At 40.9% G+C, this 18096-nt stretch overlaps 1 protein-coding gene across 8 annotated transcripts in view; it reads left to right on the top strand.

The window, feature by feature from the left end:
- The window catches only part of dmd (dystrophin), a 149134-nt gene that overhangs the window by 90375 nt on the left and 40663 nt on the right, over positions 1 to 18096 (top strand). For 5 of the 8 annotated variants that reach the window (XM_077514397.1, XM_077514396.1, XM_077514394.1 and 2 more), the window contains 26 exons: positions 608 to 718; positions 791 to 964; positions 1042 to 1197; positions 1918 to 2088; positions 2290 to 2469; positions 2571 to 2693; positions 3140 to 3310; positions 3414 to 3536; positions 3623 to 3757; positions 4246 to 4398; positions 4904 to 5074; positions 5953 to 5979; positions 7528 to 7650; positions 7756 to 7928; positions 7996 to 8131; positions 11221 to 11396; positions 11481 to 11628; positions 12872 to 12985; positions 13203 to 13352; positions 13429 to 13527; positions 13589 to 13685; positions 13769 to 13938; positions 15239 to 15356; positions 15631 to 15842; positions 15936 to 16090; positions 16894 to 17083. In XM_077514397.1, the coding sequence (XP_077370523.1) occupies positions 608 to 718; positions 791 to 964; positions 1042 to 1197; positions 1918 to 2088; positions 2290 to 2469; positions 2571 to 2693; positions 3140 to 3310; positions 3414 to 3536; positions 3623 to 3757; positions 4246 to 4398; positions 4904 to 5074; positions 5953 to 5979; positions 7528 to 7650; positions 7756 to 7928; positions 7996 to 8131; positions 11221 to 11396; positions 11481 to 11628; positions 12872 to 12985; positions 13203 to 13352; positions 13429 to 13527; positions 13589 to 13685; positions 13769 to 13938; positions 15239 to 15356; positions 15631 to 15842; positions 15936 to 16090; positions 16894 to 17083 (3756 nt within the window). The remainder of the gene's footprint in view (positions 1 to 607; positions 719 to 790; positions 965 to 1041; positions 1198 to 1917; positions 2089 to 2289; positions 2470 to 2570; positions 2694 to 3139; positions 3311 to 3413; positions 3537 to 3622; positions 3758 to 4245; positions 4399 to 4903; positions 5075 to 5952; positions 5980 to 7527; positions 7651 to 7755; positions 7929 to 7995; positions 8132 to 11220; positions 11397 to 11480; positions 11629 to 12871; positions 12986 to 13202; positions 13353 to 13428; positions 13528 to 13588; positions 13686 to 13768; positions 13939 to 15238; positions 15357 to 15630; positions 15843 to 15935; positions 16091 to 16893; positions 17084 to 18096) is intronic. The other 3 variants (XM_077514401.1, XM_077514399.1, XM_077514395.1) reach the window with 1 other exon arrangement.

Raw genomic sequence — 18096 nt, 5'->3', positions numbered from 1 at the left:
TTTTTCGGAATAATTTTTTTCCTGTTTTTTGGAATAATTTTATTTTTTCTGTTTTTTGTTTTTTTTAATGTTTTCCACCCTGTTTTTCTGAGTATTTTTTTTTCTCTGTTTTTCGGAATAATTTTTTTATGACAGAAAAAAATATTCAGTAAAACAGATTAAAAAAAATATTCAGAAAAACAGAAAAAAAATTACTCAATAAAATTAAGCTACCAAAAACATTAGTCAGAAAAACAGATTTATTTATTTTTTCCTTCAAGTGAATGCAATACTCTTACGTATTCTAGTGTGAAATTTTGAACAAATGTTTGAAAACAAATACAAAAAAATTATTACTTCACAAATAAAACAAAAAATAAAGGGCTAACTTTTTTCCCACTATTTTTTTTAATACATGTTTGAAATAAAAAATAAATGAAAATAAAAAGACACACCGACAGCCTTATGCTGCATGTAAATTCAACATGTTATGCTTGTTAGAGTAACTCCCTTTCTTGCTACTCTGTACTGACCTATCATGGTCCAAACAGGCGGCAACATCAATAGTGAAGAATAAATAAATAAATGTATTTTGAAATGCTGTCACTTTTAATTATGTACTGTGCAGAAGATCCAGTCTGACTTGAGTGGCCATGATGCAGCTTTGGAGGAGATGAAGAGGAAGAATCAGGAAAAGGACCCGTCCCAGAGGATGACTGGGCAGATAGACCTGACACAGGTGCCTCTTTTAAAACCAAACACGCAAAAATAGCAAGTACTCGTACTCTTCAACCACTTCCATCTAAACTAGAAAATGCTGACGGACGTGTGGACCAAGTTCCGCCTCTTCCAGAAGCCGGCTAACTTCGAAGCTCGTCTGGCCGAGTGCGAACGCGTGCTAGCCGGCGTCAAAGATCAGGTGGGGGTGCTGGACATTCGCAGCGTAGAGCAGGACGTGGTGCAGTCTCAGCTGGAGCAGTGCATGGTGCGTGTCCAAGCACATGGTTTGATCATTTTGGCGGACAAAAGACGACGACGTCCACTTGTTCCTTGTCTTTGTAGAAGTTGTACAAGGTGCTGAGCGAGGTGAAAGGCGAGGTGGAGACGGTGATCAAAACAGGCAGGCAGATCGTGCAGAGGCAACAGACTGAGCATCCCAAAGAGCTGGACGAGCGTGTGACTGCACTCAAACTGCTTTACAACCAGCTCGGAGCACAGGTGCGAGTACACGCATCACAAAAGGAAGATAAACACAACTTGACATTGCAGTTGGCACCCAAGTTTCATGTGGATAGTGAGAGATGTTGCCAACTGAACTGAAAGTAGTCCACTGTTTTATTTTATTTTATTATTTTTTAAGAAGGTATGTAGCACTGCAAGTACTTTTATAAAACAATCAGTAATATCATAATTAAATAAAAATGCATTGTGATGAATTCTACTACTTCTGGTGTGCACATCTTGGCCACCGGGGGCAGTATAATTCAGTCTTGCAGACATAAACGAAGAAGACTTTCATATTGCAATGGATGTGAAATTCTGTCATAGTTTTGAATACACAACATATAATTCTCTTTGTTTTATAACATCATAAATTACCAAAAAAGTCCTCAGGTCTCATTCAGTACATATTTTGCCTAAAAAGAAGCTTATCCCTTTATAACAAATATAGACATTACGTCGTGTGTGGTGACATTTTAACCATTATATTATATCACTCTGTTATTTGTTATTGTGGATTAACTGATCATCAATAAGTGTCACAAAAAATCACAAGAAGCCAAAGAAAAAAAGTTTTCTTTGATTAAGTTGTAATCTATTAATAAATTACACTGTTTTTATGTGTAATTGAAAAGAATTAGAGGAATGAAATCATTTTGGTCATTCAGTGGTAGAAATTGTTATCTTTCAGCATTTCATTTTTATTTGTGGGTGCAGATAACAGAAAGTAAATTGGAGTTGGAGAAGAGTCTGAAGCTGTCCAGGAAGCTTCGCAAGGAGCTCAACGGGCTGACCGAGTGGCTCGCAGCCACTGACGCCGAGCTGACCAGGCGTTCCGCTGTCGACGGTATGCCCAGTGACCTGGAGGCTGAGGTGGCGTGGGCACAGGTACGCACGCTTGTTACGAAAAGAACATAAAGCATGCACTGCCACATATTTTTTTTGACATATGAATTGAATCCGTCATCCAGACATAAGGACTGTCTTAGTAAATGTGACGCAATTGCAATCTCTACCTTTAACCTCATAGTAAACAATTATTATATTATATTATATTTGCTGCCATGTTTTCCATCTCACCCCTTGTAGTCTATCCATGGTGAGATTGAGAAGCGTCAGCCTCAGCTGCAGGCCGTGGTGGATCTGGCCGAAGCCTTAAAAGCGGTTCTTCGGGTCCATGGGAGCCTGGTTGACGACAAAGTCAGCCTGTTGCGCTGCAACTGGATTGCAGTCACATCCCGAGCAGAGGAATGGCTAAACCTGCTGCTGGTGGGAATTCACTTCAATATTGTTTCTTTTAAGACCATGCAGTTTCTCTTGCATGCTGAAAATCGCATAGTTTGTACAAACATTTGCCTCGTTGTCTTCAGGCCTACCAGAAGCAGATGCGGAAGTTGGATGGACAGATTGAGGAAGTGAACGGATGGATAGACGGAGCGAATAAAAAGATGGATGAGATCGACAACCAGGGACCCAATGATGCTGCGCTAAGGGTGGGTATACACTGTGAAAGCTGTTGGGTAAAATAATAACCCGATATGGGTCAAAAAGTAAGTAAAATAACCCCTTTTTTTATGTTTTGTACAAAACAACCCAAAAATGGCCTCATTTTGTGGGTTAGTCATTTTGACCCCAAAAGTTGGGACAGACCCTTTTTGACCTACATTGGGTTATTTTTTTATCCAACTGTTTTTAGACTATTTTTGTCCACTAGCCTACATATCAGCAAGTACGGAATACTTGATGGTTAAATATCAGGGGAAAAGAAAACTAAAATCCAAGCCATTCTATTCATACCCTGTGATTGGCTGGTGATTAATCCTCTTCATCTCTTGCCCATAATCACTTGTAATAGTTCACACAGGTTTGCAATAGATATGACCTATGCCCTAACTAGATATAAGATATCTGGTTTGTGTGTGTGTGTGTGTTCATACAGGTACTGCGTGCCGAGCTGGAGCTGACAAGGAAAAAGATGGAGGAAGTGAAAACGTTGGCAAATGAGCTCATGACAACCAGGGGAGAGAATTGCCAGGCCCAGGTGGGGCCTAAAGTGGAGCTTCTGACCCAGAGATTTGACACCGTCGCTCAACGCATCACCTCCGGACCGGTGGGACACGACGACAACAACCAGCAATAATTCTCTCAAAGCTTCTTTTGTTGTATTTATAACCAGCTTCAACGTGTGGTGTGCTGACAAAAACACATTTCAGACAGCAGCATCGGCCAGAGAACTGGAGCAGTACCACCGCGAAGCTCAGATCTGGTTGGATCTCTTGGAGGAGGAGGCGAAACAAGGGGAAAACCTGAAGGAAGAGGACTTCCAGGAAGACAAGGTGGCTGAAATAGGGAGTATCATCTTTGTGACCTTTGACCTCTAGTCTAAAGAGCTCATTATGACTGTGTGTCGGGGTCTGTGTAGGACTGTGAGGAAGGTGCAGTGAAGGAATTATTGTTGAGAGGTGAGAATCTGCAAAAGAGAGCCCCAGATCACGACAAGAGAGAACAGATCAGACTGAGACAAAAGCAGCTCGGCAACAAGTACAACACTGTCAAGGTAACATGCACATAAAACACCAACAGCTAATAATAATTAGAAAACTTCACTATTAAGGTTTTTGGTGTCATATTTTGTGGTATATGATTAGAACTACTTATACAGTCTGCTCCAATATTTTGCACTATTTATACAGTTAATTTTACAACACTGTTCTGTGCTCAAAAAACACAGCTGCCCAACAAGAAGGTTATGAAAATTTAGCAAATTTTTTGTGTGATCTAAATTGGCGAGCCATGAGCAAGGGGATCATACTCTGACAAAACCGCAAAGCTAAACTGTCCAATGCTAATGGCCTCATGTCGGTCCAAAAATAACCCTGAAAAGAAATAGTAAAAAGGAAGTGATTAGGACCTTTGGGACACCCTGTATAGGTAATTATGGAGATTTTAGGGGGACGTCAATTACCCAGCGCACAATTACTCCCTCACTATTTGCACCATCCATTATTTTATGCAGTCTATGTGAGTTTTTGTGCGCACGTGCAGGACCTTCGCGTGCTCAGGAACAGGAAGGCGCTCGCCATTGCCCCCCAGTGGTACCAGTACCGGAGGAAGTCACATGACCTGCTGGCCTGGCTGGACGACATCCAGAGGAGTGTCAACCAGCTGCCCGACCCTCCCGAGGGCGAGAGGGTCAAGGTGACAACGCACGCACGCGCGCACATTCTGTATACAGCACATGGATGATTTTTTTTTTTTTTAGTCACCATGACCTTTAGGTGCAACTTTCTGATGTCAATGCTCCATTCACTTCGCTTTATTTTGTTTTTATGGAACCCCCCCCTCAAATCCCCCCACACTGTTGTCCACCCCACCTCCTGACGCGACATGTTTGTCTTTGGCTTTCAGATGATCACTATGACATTTCGCTAAGTGGACATCAGCCTTGCCTGTCAGTGCCGTCACTGAGATTCCTCACTGCTCTGTCTTTTTGTTTTTGTCTACATGCTTTCTCTTGTCCCGACACACGCGCACACACACACACACACACACACGCACGCAAACATTCCAGTGATTGTACTCGTCATCAATTTAATAAAGTCTCACTAAATATCTGTCCCAGCCATACTTGTCTCACTATCCTTCCACTTCCGAGTCTCAGAGTGCCCCCACCCCAAAAGAAATGATGGTTTTCGCCCACTAGGAAATGGTCTCACAGATGGCCCAGAAGAAGGAGGAGCTTAAGGAGTTGCAGGGCTTAGCCAATCAGCTGTCAGAGGCGGGAGCCGCCAGTCTAGTGGAGCCCCGGCAGCTCCAGCTCAACACACGCTGGGCTGAGGTGGAGAGCAAGCTCAAACCCTTTCAAAGACAATGTGTGAGTTTCAGTAGGCACCACCACTTCCACTGTTTGCTAACAGAAAACGATTACTAACACTTGCCATCTGTGAGGTCTAACATGTCTCACTTGAAAAGCCCTGGCTGCTAAATGTTTGCATGCATGGAAACTAATAAACACAAACTATTATATTTAGAACAGAAATATGACGTACTGTAAATAGAATTTTGTTCAAACAAATATTGGATACTGGAAGTAAAATATATTTTCAGATATGTGACATACATGGAGACACTAAGACTGCTATTAAGTGTATATATTTACATCTAGAATACATTGTGACAGTAGATGGTGTTCCTCATTCTTTCCTTGAGCTGCGCCATCTTTCCTACGTACGACCTACCGTGATACATTCTGTTCATAGTATACCACACATATATTATACATAATCTAGTCAGGTATGAGGTGCCCAAGCTTGGCATTTCTCTCCCTTATGGTTGACGTGACAAGCCGAGATTCACCGTCTAATATTTAAATAAATGTTCTCCTCAAAAGCTGTGCAGATTTCAAATCCAAAATGGAACAACACCTCCATCTACAGGGATCTGTTAGTCATGACAGTAGTTTACAAACCCTAATTTTGCAGACAGGCTACTAAAATAAGTGGAAGTAAGTGGTTGGATTACAAGATAAAGCAGAACATGCCATGCCAGTGAATGAATTAATAGCTCCAGTTATATTTATATTATATATTTTTAAGATGAATAATCTTTAGTTACTTGAGTCATTACTTTGGTCGACAGTTTCTGTTTAAGTTTCTTCACCATGTGTTACGTTCAAGCAAAGTCACGTTTGAATCTCATTGGTTTCTCTGTCTGGTTCTGTGTCACCGCATGCCAACCAATGACATTACGCAGTCTGCCGGTGTGCCAATCACTGACGATGTATGTATGCCTCCATCCAATCATGTGCACACACCAACATACACGTACTGTGATGAGCTTGGACAAAATGCACATCTGATTTGTTTCAGCTGAGAGCTCAGAGACTATAGTGAGTGTTCTCAGATAAACGTTTCTCTTAAGTTCTCTTATGTTAGACTTTGTGCATTGTTGGGAATGCGCAGGGAGATGTGGATTTTGTCCAACTATGAAGAGTCATCGTCAAAGCAAAGGAAACACATACTTTGTATTACACTCCGATATTATATTTTGTGATTAACAAATGCAATATAATCATGTTCAGTGAGAGCGTGACATGATTAAGATGAAAAAAAAGAAGAAGACACTTTTACTTGAATGCTGAGAGTTGGACAGATTTGCATGCTAACTGTGTATGGATTGGATTAACTTTGCTTTGAATTAACCAAAATGGTGTCACTTTGATTTGCAAAAATCTTAGTATTTGTTCCTTTTTTAGTTATGATCATTTTAAACAATACAAATCTATACTTTCTTTAGTCAGGTTTCCATCCAAATGTTTTGAAAATTTTAAACAAATTTTGTAATAATGCGCAAAACGAACATGTGACTTATGTCATTTCCAACCGTTCTTCTTTTACGAATTGTGAGAGAAGACTGCGCTGCGAGATGATGGCATATAAGTCACAAAATGGACATATTACTGATCTAAAATTGCATAGTTTTATTTCTTTAATTAATTCTCAAAAGAATTGTATTTCTTCGTCTCCCCAAACATATCTTACTTTATCATCCGCCATTTTTTTTTTGCGATTTCAAATTAACGTACGTGTTACGCAGTATGCAACGTATTTTTATCCGGTCTTGGAGTCGCTTATTCGCAAACGCTATTTCCATAGCCAAGATGCGCATTTTCCTTTTTGTGGTACGCTTCAAAATTCCAAATTTCAGGTCTTTTTTCAAATTTCTGGCGTTTCAATTCAGTTTCTTTTTTGCAATTCTTGAAAATTAGAATAAAAATAGGTGGATGGAAACCCAACTATTGGTACACGGTCAATTCTGTGGAGTAAATTTGACTATTTAGAGTGGGACCAAATAGCCTCAGTTTTGAGTCAAATTTACACTTGGAAGAGAGAAAATTAAACATTTCCAAAATCAAGTCACTCAAGGGTTGAGGAACAAACTCACGACCTTCAGCTTGAGAGACTGCCACACTACCACCTGAGCTGTGCCCCTCCTACTGTTTGCTTAATATCCAAAAGGAGACCAAAAAAACATTTTTATTTACTCTTCCCAATGTAAATGTTGTTCTTTTTAGAATGGGACCAAATAGACTCAGTTTAGAGTAAAATGTATTCTACAGACTGTACTGTGTAGGAAGTAGTCTGGGAGTTTGGGGATCTTTCTTGTAGAACTGAGTGTGGAAATGTGGTTTTCGGATTAGTTTTCTTTTTTTGTTTGTTTGTTTTTTTTAACATCTTTTTTTTTTCCTGATACACATACTCAGTCAGTTCTGGGTTTGTTAATATGGTGCATGCTCATTTTTGTGTGTTCTTGTGTGTACGTGTGTAGGATTACCTGGCAGAGCTGCAGGCGCTGTTGCGCTCCGTGGCTGAGGCGGACTTCAAACTGAACTCCCCGGAATACTGGCCTGCAGCTTATTACAACCTACCTCAGCAAGAGCACTGCCTGAAGGTTAGCGTCGCTTTGCGGGTTCGAGTCGAAACACCCCAACTGGAGCAAACGTGCAATGCATAATTTGAAAAAGGTAGATTATAATGTGCAGCTATGCACACGCAGGAAGTGAAGAGCATCATTGACAAACTGCGAAGTCCAGTGGAGACAGCGTTGTCCCGCAGACAGGAAGTGGCTTCCGGTGCCCGACCTGCGCAGGCCCAGCGGATCCACGAAAGCGCAGCCCTCCTCGCAAGCAACTGGGACAAACTGAACAAGCTGCACAAAGACCGGCTAATGTAAGATAGAAAGAGAAACAGGATGGGGTGGAAGAAAACTGCATTTTGTGTGTATGTGCATTTCAAGGCGCTGGCAGGACTGCAACTTCAAGTGGCAGAGGTTTGTAGCAGACCAGAGGGCACTTGAGGAGTGGCTTCGGGAAGCTGAGGGTGCCCTCAAGATGGCCGAGACCGAGCCGGCAGCACAAAGGCAACACCTCAGGGTATCACACATATCAGTACACCAAAGAAATAAGAATTAGAGACATTTTATGTAGAATACTGTACTTGAAACTCATTCCGTATTGATATGTTGCACAAACAGCTACATAGAAAGAAGACAGCTCTGACTTAGTGTGTAAAGTGTCAATGAGGACGACATACATTCATATTACATAACATTACATTCAAATTTCATTATAAATTCACACTTTGCCAGAAAATGAGAAGATCACAGTGCCTAAGGGCTCACCTATTTTCTGGGTTTGGTCATGTGACGTTCGCAAGATGAGCACTTCGGCACTGTGATGTGGTTTTTAGTCGACAGCGGGTGGCAAAATGACCCCCCTGAGATTGATAAAAACTGAAGGAGATTTTGTTGCTTATTTCATATTCCACAAACACATTATTAATCAGGATACTCTGTTAGACTGATACGTGTAGAACAAATTATTGTAAAGATTTAAAACATTTTTGAGATTCAGAACCATCTAAAGTATCCTCAATGCCAACACTCAAACTCTAGGATGGCCCTGAACGTATGACGTTTATTGTAAAAGAAAGTGAAGACATTTTAAATTCATTGATTTGAATCTGTGTGGCCTGTGGCGCAAGTATCACTAATGCGACATGGGTTCCCTCTAGTGGTAGGACAAAGTATTACTTTCAAGCACATTGCATTGTATTTGTAAGTTCAACATATTTGCGTTTCGTGTTGCTGTTTGTTTTTGAACATTTATTCAGGTACACTTTATGCAATATATTACAGTTTTTCATGATCATGTTCATTGGCTTACAATAGTATTAATTAATCTTTTTAAGAATACAACCTGTTTTGTTTTTCTATTATGTAACTGTATTTTAATGTTTCTCATAATGGTTACTCATAATGGTGGCCAAGGATTTTTTTTCAGGAGGTAGATGGTGAAAAATGTTTGAATAGAATTTACTGAAGACAAAAATGAAAGTAGGAGGAGCCACAAACAAGCAGCAAGATAGCAACGAAGGCCTGGAAAAACATTGAAAGGGAGAAAAGAACTGATGATGATTTTAAATTGTATGGCAGTGGCGAGAGGTGACTTTCGAGTGGACATGCTGAAGTGTCACATATAAAATTTTGGGGGTATTTTTATTATTAATTTCAATCTTAAATATTATTTTATACCGCTGTGTAAGTATAAAATTAAAGCGGAAATATTCTGGACTGATGCAAGTTGATACGCACGCTGTAATGTAACCAGTTCCGTGGTGTATAAAATGACAAAATCACAATTTGCCAATGCGTTGGAATATACAGTATTCGGAACTGGCTCGTGTCCATGTGGTAAAACTCAACCCGGGAGAAGGGAAAAAATGACATCGCAGAAAAGCCGCAAGAGTTTTCAACCAACAATAAAGTTTACTGACCTATTTGGACAGCCACCTAGCCACTGATGTTTCTCGTATGTCCTTTCTTGAAAGTGAGGGATGAAATTCTTCCCTGTTTTCGTGATGATTATTCCAGTAGGACCACAACTTGAAATGATATTTTCGCTGGAGCACTCCTGGAGCGCGCCAGAGGACCGCAGAGCACGGCTGAGAATGCTGGAGCCTCCTCGGGCATGAAATTTGGCCATTTGCCGGCCCTCTATCTCCGGGACAGAAATATTTTCAATGATTTTATTTTGAAGAGCTTGGGCACGCGCCGCTTAATAGCTTACTATGACGGATCGGCACTGTTGTATGGTATTTTAAATGTTCTGTTTACAATTATGCCAACTGTCCAGATTGGTGAAGTACTATAAAACGTTTTAATCTAGAAATGTCATTTTTGTAAATTTGATGTTTGTGAAAACTCCTAAATGGAATCGCATCTTGATTGTTTGGTTTCAAATTCATTGTTGTGGTGCATAAAGGCAGAATCGGATCATTAAACTAAACACAGTCACCGTCCAATGACTGTGATTTGGTTTGATACCATAAAACAGTTTTATGGGCATTGTTGATTATTGTTCATTGCTAAAAGAAAAACACCCTGTTGATGTTAAATGATGCCCAACGTAAGATAGCCAAGCTTATGAAGTGCATCCACTGTACTGGCCGAAATTTTGTAACCCAAGCTGTCAAGGCATATAATCCTCTAAGAAAGTTAGAAAGCTCAAGATTTTGAGTGATACTCAACACAAGATGGCCACGGTAGCCGAAGTCAGTGATCAAAAGAAATGTGTCCAGTCCGCTTTGCAGGTGTCTGTGATCAGCTCTCACACACCTCATGCACAGACAGTGATGCATAGCAGACCATCTGCTAGTTGATACCCAATCTGCCCCCAACCTCTTTGAATGCACCGACTGCATATTTATTTTCAAACTCTACAGATCTTTAGTCAACTATTTCAACCAACAACAATGGTTGGCGTGAGGGTGAATAACTCTTGTTTTCGTTCTATTGTCCTTATTTACTTGCAAAAACAGATGTAAACTTGACTGCTCGGCATACAAGATTGCATTTGGCAAATACGCAAAATTGTAACGCTTCATTATCCATGTTCACATTGGCGGAAAGGAGGTGCTGAAAAAATAAGAGCCAATGGAGAGAATGGATCTTTTACGCTCGTGTAAACATTTTTGAAATGCCAGAAACAAAAACTAGCGCAATATGTCTTCTATTCAGCAATACAGTTTTGGAGATTTTGAATGATTTGAGAAGGAATCACAAGAAGGAGTCATGTCATATCACCTATGACAACTCTGCATTCTGTGCATCTGGGTGATTTTAGTGCACTGGGACGATACGTGCTGGCATCTCCTGGTTTTAAACAACATATTACGCAGGATGGGCAGATACATCAAATTCACACTCACTTTCAGATGCGTTAAATCAAACAAAGCATCAATTTGAATGCGTGCTGGCTTCCCCTGAATTATCGGAGCAATACATTTCTTTTCTGTAACTCAGTAATGTGTTTGTTTGCCTCTTCCACTCACACATCCAATTCTATCACTTCAATTCTTCATTCAGCCCTCCCCAAATAGTCCATGCTCGAAAACCATCTTCTTCGAGCAGGGAGTAAAAAAAAAAAGTGTAAAAATCTGTTTTGTGTGTTTGCTTTTGCAGGCGCTGACTGAAGCGATACCACTGCAGGAAATGGTGTTGAACAGAGTGACCTCTGCCGGCGAGGAGATCAGTCAGATGAGTACGCCAGATGATGTCGCCCGCCTGCGAGCGCAGCTCAAATTCCTAAATGCGCGCTGGGCACATGTCTGCGAGCAGCTTAATGAGCGCAAGAGAAGGTGTGAAGACAATTTCTTGTGATTAAAAAAAATAGTATCAACAACGATAGTAATCCCATGTTGACGGCGACGTCCTGTCTGCAGATCGGCGGAAGCGCACGCCACAGTGGCGCACCTACACGAGGCCGCGGGTTCGATGCTGGGTTGGCTAGACAAGGCGGAGGGGGTTCTGGGCATCCCCTTGCAGCCTGCTGAGCCTCAACACATCAGAGACACGTTGGGCAAAGTGCAGGTATCCGCGACAAACACTGCACCTGTCATGATCACAGTGTGTGTTTGGAAGCCATTTGAGTATTTGTTCAATATCCTTTATATCGATGCCTTCTTAAGTCATTTTTTCCCCCCAGATTTTCAGGAAACACAAAAAAAATGAACAATTTGCACCGTGACAAGATGACTTAGGGAAAAAATAAATAAATGCAAAAAAAAAATATATATATTTTAAGAGGGTGACAATATGCAACTTAAGGTGCATGTTTGTTGTGCAAGTTTGTTCCTTGTCCTCAATAGTAGGACAAATTTGGCATCCTAATAGACAACTACATTTTAACTCGTTCAGCCATTTTCACTGAACAACCCCCTTCACTCCCGGCTGTTTTACTGGATTTTGATTGATTTTGCAAGGCCCACAGAATATTGTGTTCTACTGCTATAAAAACACGGAACCTACCAAAAGTAAGATTAGAGTCTATTCTTTCATCAGGAAAAAAAAAAGTATGTTTCTGTCTGTTTCCGTTTTGCAGCAATTAGTATTAGAATATAGCTACGTTTCATCATTACTCACAAATTTGCTTAGAACTGTGGGGAAATCAAACATTTTTTAACATGGCCCTGGTTGATCTGTTATACTCTGCTGCCACCTGCTGGCCATTTTTGTAATAACTGCCATTGCTTCAACTGTTCTCTGCAAAAGAGAGGCTGCATCAAAGCCTTCTTTATGCTTCAACATAAAAAATAAATAAATAAATAAATAAAATAAACGTATGAATATGTCTTTGGGACACTTTAAACATTTAAAATAGAACGTATTTATACGTTTTTGGGAGCAAATGAGTTAATAGTGAGGCAAACTGTGTACAATTTGGCAAATTGGGGCTTTTGGTGACATAAGAGAATTCTAGCCTTTCATAAATATTACGAGCACACAGATGACAGCGAGTGCATTTTTGCCTAGTAAGATGCTGTCATTCTACTAGTGCTCTCTCGTCATTCTAATAGCGTGCTGAATTGTCCTAGTAGTGAAGGCATGATCCTTAAACTGAATATCAAATACATGCTCTGTGTGTGCATGTGGAGTTCATTTAAATATTAAGCTATAATTGTAAAGTAAGATGCAATAATATTGCACTATTATCCTCATCCCAAAATTGCTCACTGTCCATATTTAACGAAAAAGTATTTATCCTTAATGGATGTTGCGATTTATTTGTTTCCACATTCTACATGTGTGCTGTATATTTTTATTTGTGTGTCAGGCATGTGTGGATGAACTTCCCAGCAAGAAAGCAGCAGTGATGGATCTGAACATGCGGCAGATTCCGGCTGATAAACAAAAAGACATCAGGATCATCAACACTCGCTGGGAGCAGGTTCGCGTTCATAAATCAGAATTCCTCCACTCGGTTCCTTGTCCATACTGTAACCGTAATATTTTAAAAGGCTTGTAAAACTTTAAATCTAGTTAGCTAGACAGATAGAAAGAAATGCTATTCCCCTTTTAACAAGACAGAATAGCACTCAACTGATTTTGATGTCTGAATGTTGTGGTAATGCGGCGTCGCGGTAACTTTTTATGTCCTCATTTAGGTGTCCAGGGCTCTGCCTGAGCGACAGCTGGAGATTGAGAATCTGTTGCAGGAATTGGAGAGGCTTCAGGTTCAGTTGGACTATCTGTCCGGCTGGCTGTTCAGAACCAGATCGCAGCTGGAGCACAGTCCAGATGAGCCTCCACCCGGTGTAGGACACACACACATATATAGATTGTATGTACAGAGCTTTGTACATCATGCATCATGTCCATGCACTATGGCAGCTCATCGCGGAAGTCCAAGTCAAGCAGCCCGAAGTTGAGTCGGTTCTTCAGCGAGCTCATCACTTGTACAAAGACGTAACTCCAAGCCAGTCCGATAAGGTGTGCCAATCAAAACACAACAAGCACACAAAGCATACACTGAATATTTTGGTGGCACCAGGTCAAGTACATGAAGATGAGAGAAGACTGGACTGTCATCATGGAGTTGTTGAGGCAGCATCAGGAAAGGAAAAACCTCCTTGTGGCCAAGAAAGCGAGTAAGTCAAGTTAGTGACCTGTACGAATCTTTACCTTATGTTGTGATTCCACGATGTTATATGAAACTTGATGCGCGCTACAGGTGAAATGCTTACGGGGAGCTCCCAGGCCGATTCTGCCGCCCTGGCGCAGTTCAACAAGACTTGGGCGGAGCTTACCGACTGGCTGACCATGTTGGACAACATGGTGCAGAACAAGCGCGTCGTCGTGGCGGACCTGGATGACATCAATGAAAACATTGGCCAGCTCAAGGTCAACAACTCACAACTTGCACATCATTCCAACTAGCCACCAATATTTAAAAAAAAAAAAAAAAAAAAAAGAGATTACAGTACATACAGAGGTCCCTTATGTTAAAGGATAAGAAAAACATTAATTGATCATCTGTACCCTTTCAGTTGAGTAGTCTGTTCCTTAAAGAATCCCTCACAATCAATGTATTGCTTTCTCCTGGCCATTGAGATAAACAGAATGGAATGTTGTACAAACTTGTCCTACACATTAGCATTAGCATTAGCAGCTAGCTTTGTTGCAGGAGTGATCACCGCTAACAATTGTAACCGTTTTACGGCATTTTCACCACCACTGTCTGGGCTACCTGTTCCAAACAGTCGGGTTTGGTCTGTGTGGTACTCTCAACAATAAATCTTGTATTTCTGTCTTTTTTTTTTCCTTTTTTTTTTCCTTACTTACATTTTAGTACATTAAGCTATTAACTCATTCACTCCCAGCCATTTTCACTGAGGCAAGCCCCTTCGCTCCCAGCTGTTTTATGGGATTTTGACTGATTTTGCAAGGCCCCCAGGATATTGTGTGCTTTTGCTGTAAAAAGATGTAACCTACCAAAAGAAAGATTCAAATCTCTTGTTTCATCGGGTGGAAAAAAAAAAGCACATTTCTATCTGTTTCCGTTTTGCAGCAATTAGCATTAGAATATAGCTAAATTTCATCATTATTCACAAATCTGTTTAGAATTGTAGGAAAACAGCTTGCTTTCAACATGACCTTGGTTGATCTCTTATACTCTGCTGCCACTTGCCGGCCGTTTTTGTAATTACTACCATCGCTTCACCCCGTTCTCTGCAATTGAAAGGCTGCATCAAAGCCTTCTGTATGCTGTAGCATAAAAAAAAAAACAAAAAAAACATATAAATATGTCTTTGGGATACTTAAAACATTTAAAATAGAACATATTTATAACATACAGTATGTTTTTGGGAGCAAATGAGTTAAACAGGAGCCTATGCATTTACCAGCATGTGACGCTACCTTTTGTCCTTCGTGTGTATTCTTCTTCATCTCTTATAAAAAAAAAAAAAAGATAAACCAAAGGTATAGATTACTATACTGAGGGTACAGCTTTGTAAACTGAGGGTACATATTAGTAAATTTAGTGTGCAGACTAGTAAATTTAGATGACAGATTGAGACATTGAGAGTCCAGATTAGGAAATCGAGAGCTCAAATGACTATACTGAAGCTACAAATTGTCAAAATAAATATTCTGTATTTGACATACAGAAATACCTAAAAGGTTGACTTTATGGGCGCAGGCATCTTTGCAGGAGCTAGAACAGCGTCGCCCTCTGCTGGAGAGACAAGTGACTGCAGCCCAGAACCTAAAGAACAAAACCAGCAACCAGGACACACGAAACGCAATCACTGAGCGCAGTAAGACACTTTCACAATTGGTTAGAGGTGGGAAAAGTATTTGCTATGTACTTAAGTAGAACTGCAGGTATTGGTGTTAGTAAAAAAAACTAAATCAGCATGACATGAAATAGTTGTTTCCCATAGGACTTTTTTTTTTTTACTAAAACAACACATTGCTGGACTAAGATTTTTCACAGTTGTTTTAAATGTGAATTTATTTAAAGTTACTTTTGAGTAATTGTGACCAAAAAAAACTACAGAATGTGCTTATATGTGACTTTTTGTCTGGTAGTTGACCGGCTTCAGACCCACTGGGAGGACTCTCTGGCCAAACTCTCAGCCAGACTCAAGCAGCTTCACAACATGCTGCAGGACTCCACTGATTGGCTGAATTCCAAACAGAGGGTGGACGCTCTCATCAAGCGAGCCAGCGAGAGGCTCGAGTCCTGGCAGGAGGTCACCTACACAGTGGACGCTCTTGCACGGCAGAATGCTGAACTCAAGGTGTGCTCGTTGTGAAGCGTCATCACTTGTGCCAGCTAATTCTTCCCAATTAGTCATTTATTGTTATTGTTGCTGTTGTGTTGCTCCCCCAAGGGCTTCGCAAATGACTTGCGACAGTGGCAGGGTCAAGTGGATGAAACCAACGCGTTGGCTGACAAGCTGCTGACACGTTACGCCAACGATGATACGCACAAAGTGACCCAAATTAATGACAACATGGTGGCCATCTGGTCACACATCAGCAAGCGGTGCGTGCACATTTTCCCTACACTGTCACACAGTGCAGATGCACCCATTAGTCAATATCAGCAACATATGAACATAAAACTGTTTAGCACCATGCACAGCCAAAACAACAGCAGTAGGAATATCTACAAGTTTGACGTCAAGCTTTTGTCGGATGAAATTTCCATGTTTGGACAGACACAGACTACAACTTATTATGAAACTTCTTTTTCTTAATATGTTCTTGATATGAGGCCAGTGTTATTCTTCTTCTTGAAACTTGTGTACCCTCCACTTCTTCATCGAAACGAGCCACATTGACGTGCAGGTGGTCATGCGGCTGCCTGGTTCCGTTTGATTGGTGAAATGGAGTCAAATGTCACAAGTGATTATGTTTGATTGGCGAAAAGCACCTGAGCAAGAATTCTCGCAACCCAACCACCACTTCAAAAAAGAAAAACGATTGTGCAAGCAATAAATTGATAAATAGATAAAAATTGAAAAGTATAAATGCACTGAAAACCACTCTGCTAAGTACAATTTATGCAAACGTTACTTGCTTAAATATATTGTGTTACTAGCTCCCTGTTAAAGTCAAGTCAAAAGCTTTTTTTTTTCTTTTTTTTTTTAATGTCTGGGCAGGTCAAAATATTGCGGTATTTTGAATTTATTTTATATTACGTGAACACGCAAAGTAATTTAGCTGATTAATCGTGATTAATCAAGTTTAAACTGTGTTTAATCAGATGAAAAAAATTAATCGTTTGACAGCACTAGTACAAATCCAACTAAAGTGTGTACCGATACTTTGTTTGTTCCTTTGCAGTGTTTCTGACAGGGAGGCGGCTCTGGAAGTGGCTCTGAAGCTGCTGCAGCAGTTCTACCTCGATCTAGACAAGTTCCTGAACTGGCTGAGCGAGGCTGAGACCACATGCAACGTTCTGATAGACGCCACCAATGAAGAGAAGCTGGCCCAGCAGCCCGAGGCAGCCCGGAATCTTCTGGCACAATGGAAGGTAAGGTCGAAGGTCGCAGTCACCATTCGCAAATTCACCTGCCATCATTTATTTTTATTTTTTTTCCCCTGTGGTGCATTTTTGGTTTGCTGCAGATGGATAATTGAAGTTTGGCCTTAATTTCATGAATACAACGAGGACTCAAATAGACATTTACTATTTTATAGAAGTAAAATGGATGGATGGAAGCTTCAACCAAGTGTCTTTTTTTCCACAATATTTTTATTCCACTTTAAAAATACAGTTCTCATTGATTTCATCCCCAAGTGTCGACTGGCCGCCCTGTCTGACACGACAGGAATTCTGACATGGCAACACTTTGAAATCTGATTGGCCGGTGTCAGCCAAACGAGAAAAAAAAAAAAAAAGAACCCACGGCTTAGTGGGCGTTAAGTGAAAGCTCTGTTCTGCCAGAGAGCATAGTTTGACCTTTGACCCTCCCTCACGCACATTCCGGCGGAGCATCGCACTCGCGCGACATACTGTACGTGTCAATCATACGCACACACATAAAAAGTATTTTGGGAAATGATTTTCCAGTGCGTGCTGGTTAAAATTCCTGCCTTTGCACACATCCTTCACATCACACTGGCAGCTCCTTGGGCACAACAGCAGCCCTGTATGCACAGCTGAGATAGCCTTCTGTGCCCAATTAGAATGGCGGATTGCGCCACAGCCTCGACTTCACACGCACGCGCGCGAGCGCTTCGGTACTGCAGGCAGATAACATTTAATTGGAAAATGAGTGCACTCGTAGTTGGTTGCATCCTTTCAAGTTGTGGACGCATCATCTCCTCACTATCTTTTTTTTTTCTTTCATTTCTGTATGCTTCTTCTTGTCCACGTCTCTCTCCGCCTCTCTCTCTTACAGACACACATAGAAACGCACGCACGCATACACACACGCCTAAACAGATGGCATTGTTTCACCCACTGGAAACGAATTTTCCTGAACGTCAAGACGCAATAGATGCGGCAGCTCTTTCCTTGTTTGCATGCGGGACTCCTGACTT

Source organism: Festucalex cinctus, chromosome 2 (assembly GCF_051991245.1).
Source record: "Festucalex cinctus isolate MCC-2025b chromosome 2, RoL_Fcin_1.0, whole genome shotgun sequence".
Lineage (NCBI taxonomy): Eukaryota > Metazoa > Chordata > Actinopteri > Syngnathiformes > Syngnathidae > Festucalex > Festucalex cinctus.
This window is presented reverse-complemented; position numbering and strand designations above follow the sequence as displayed.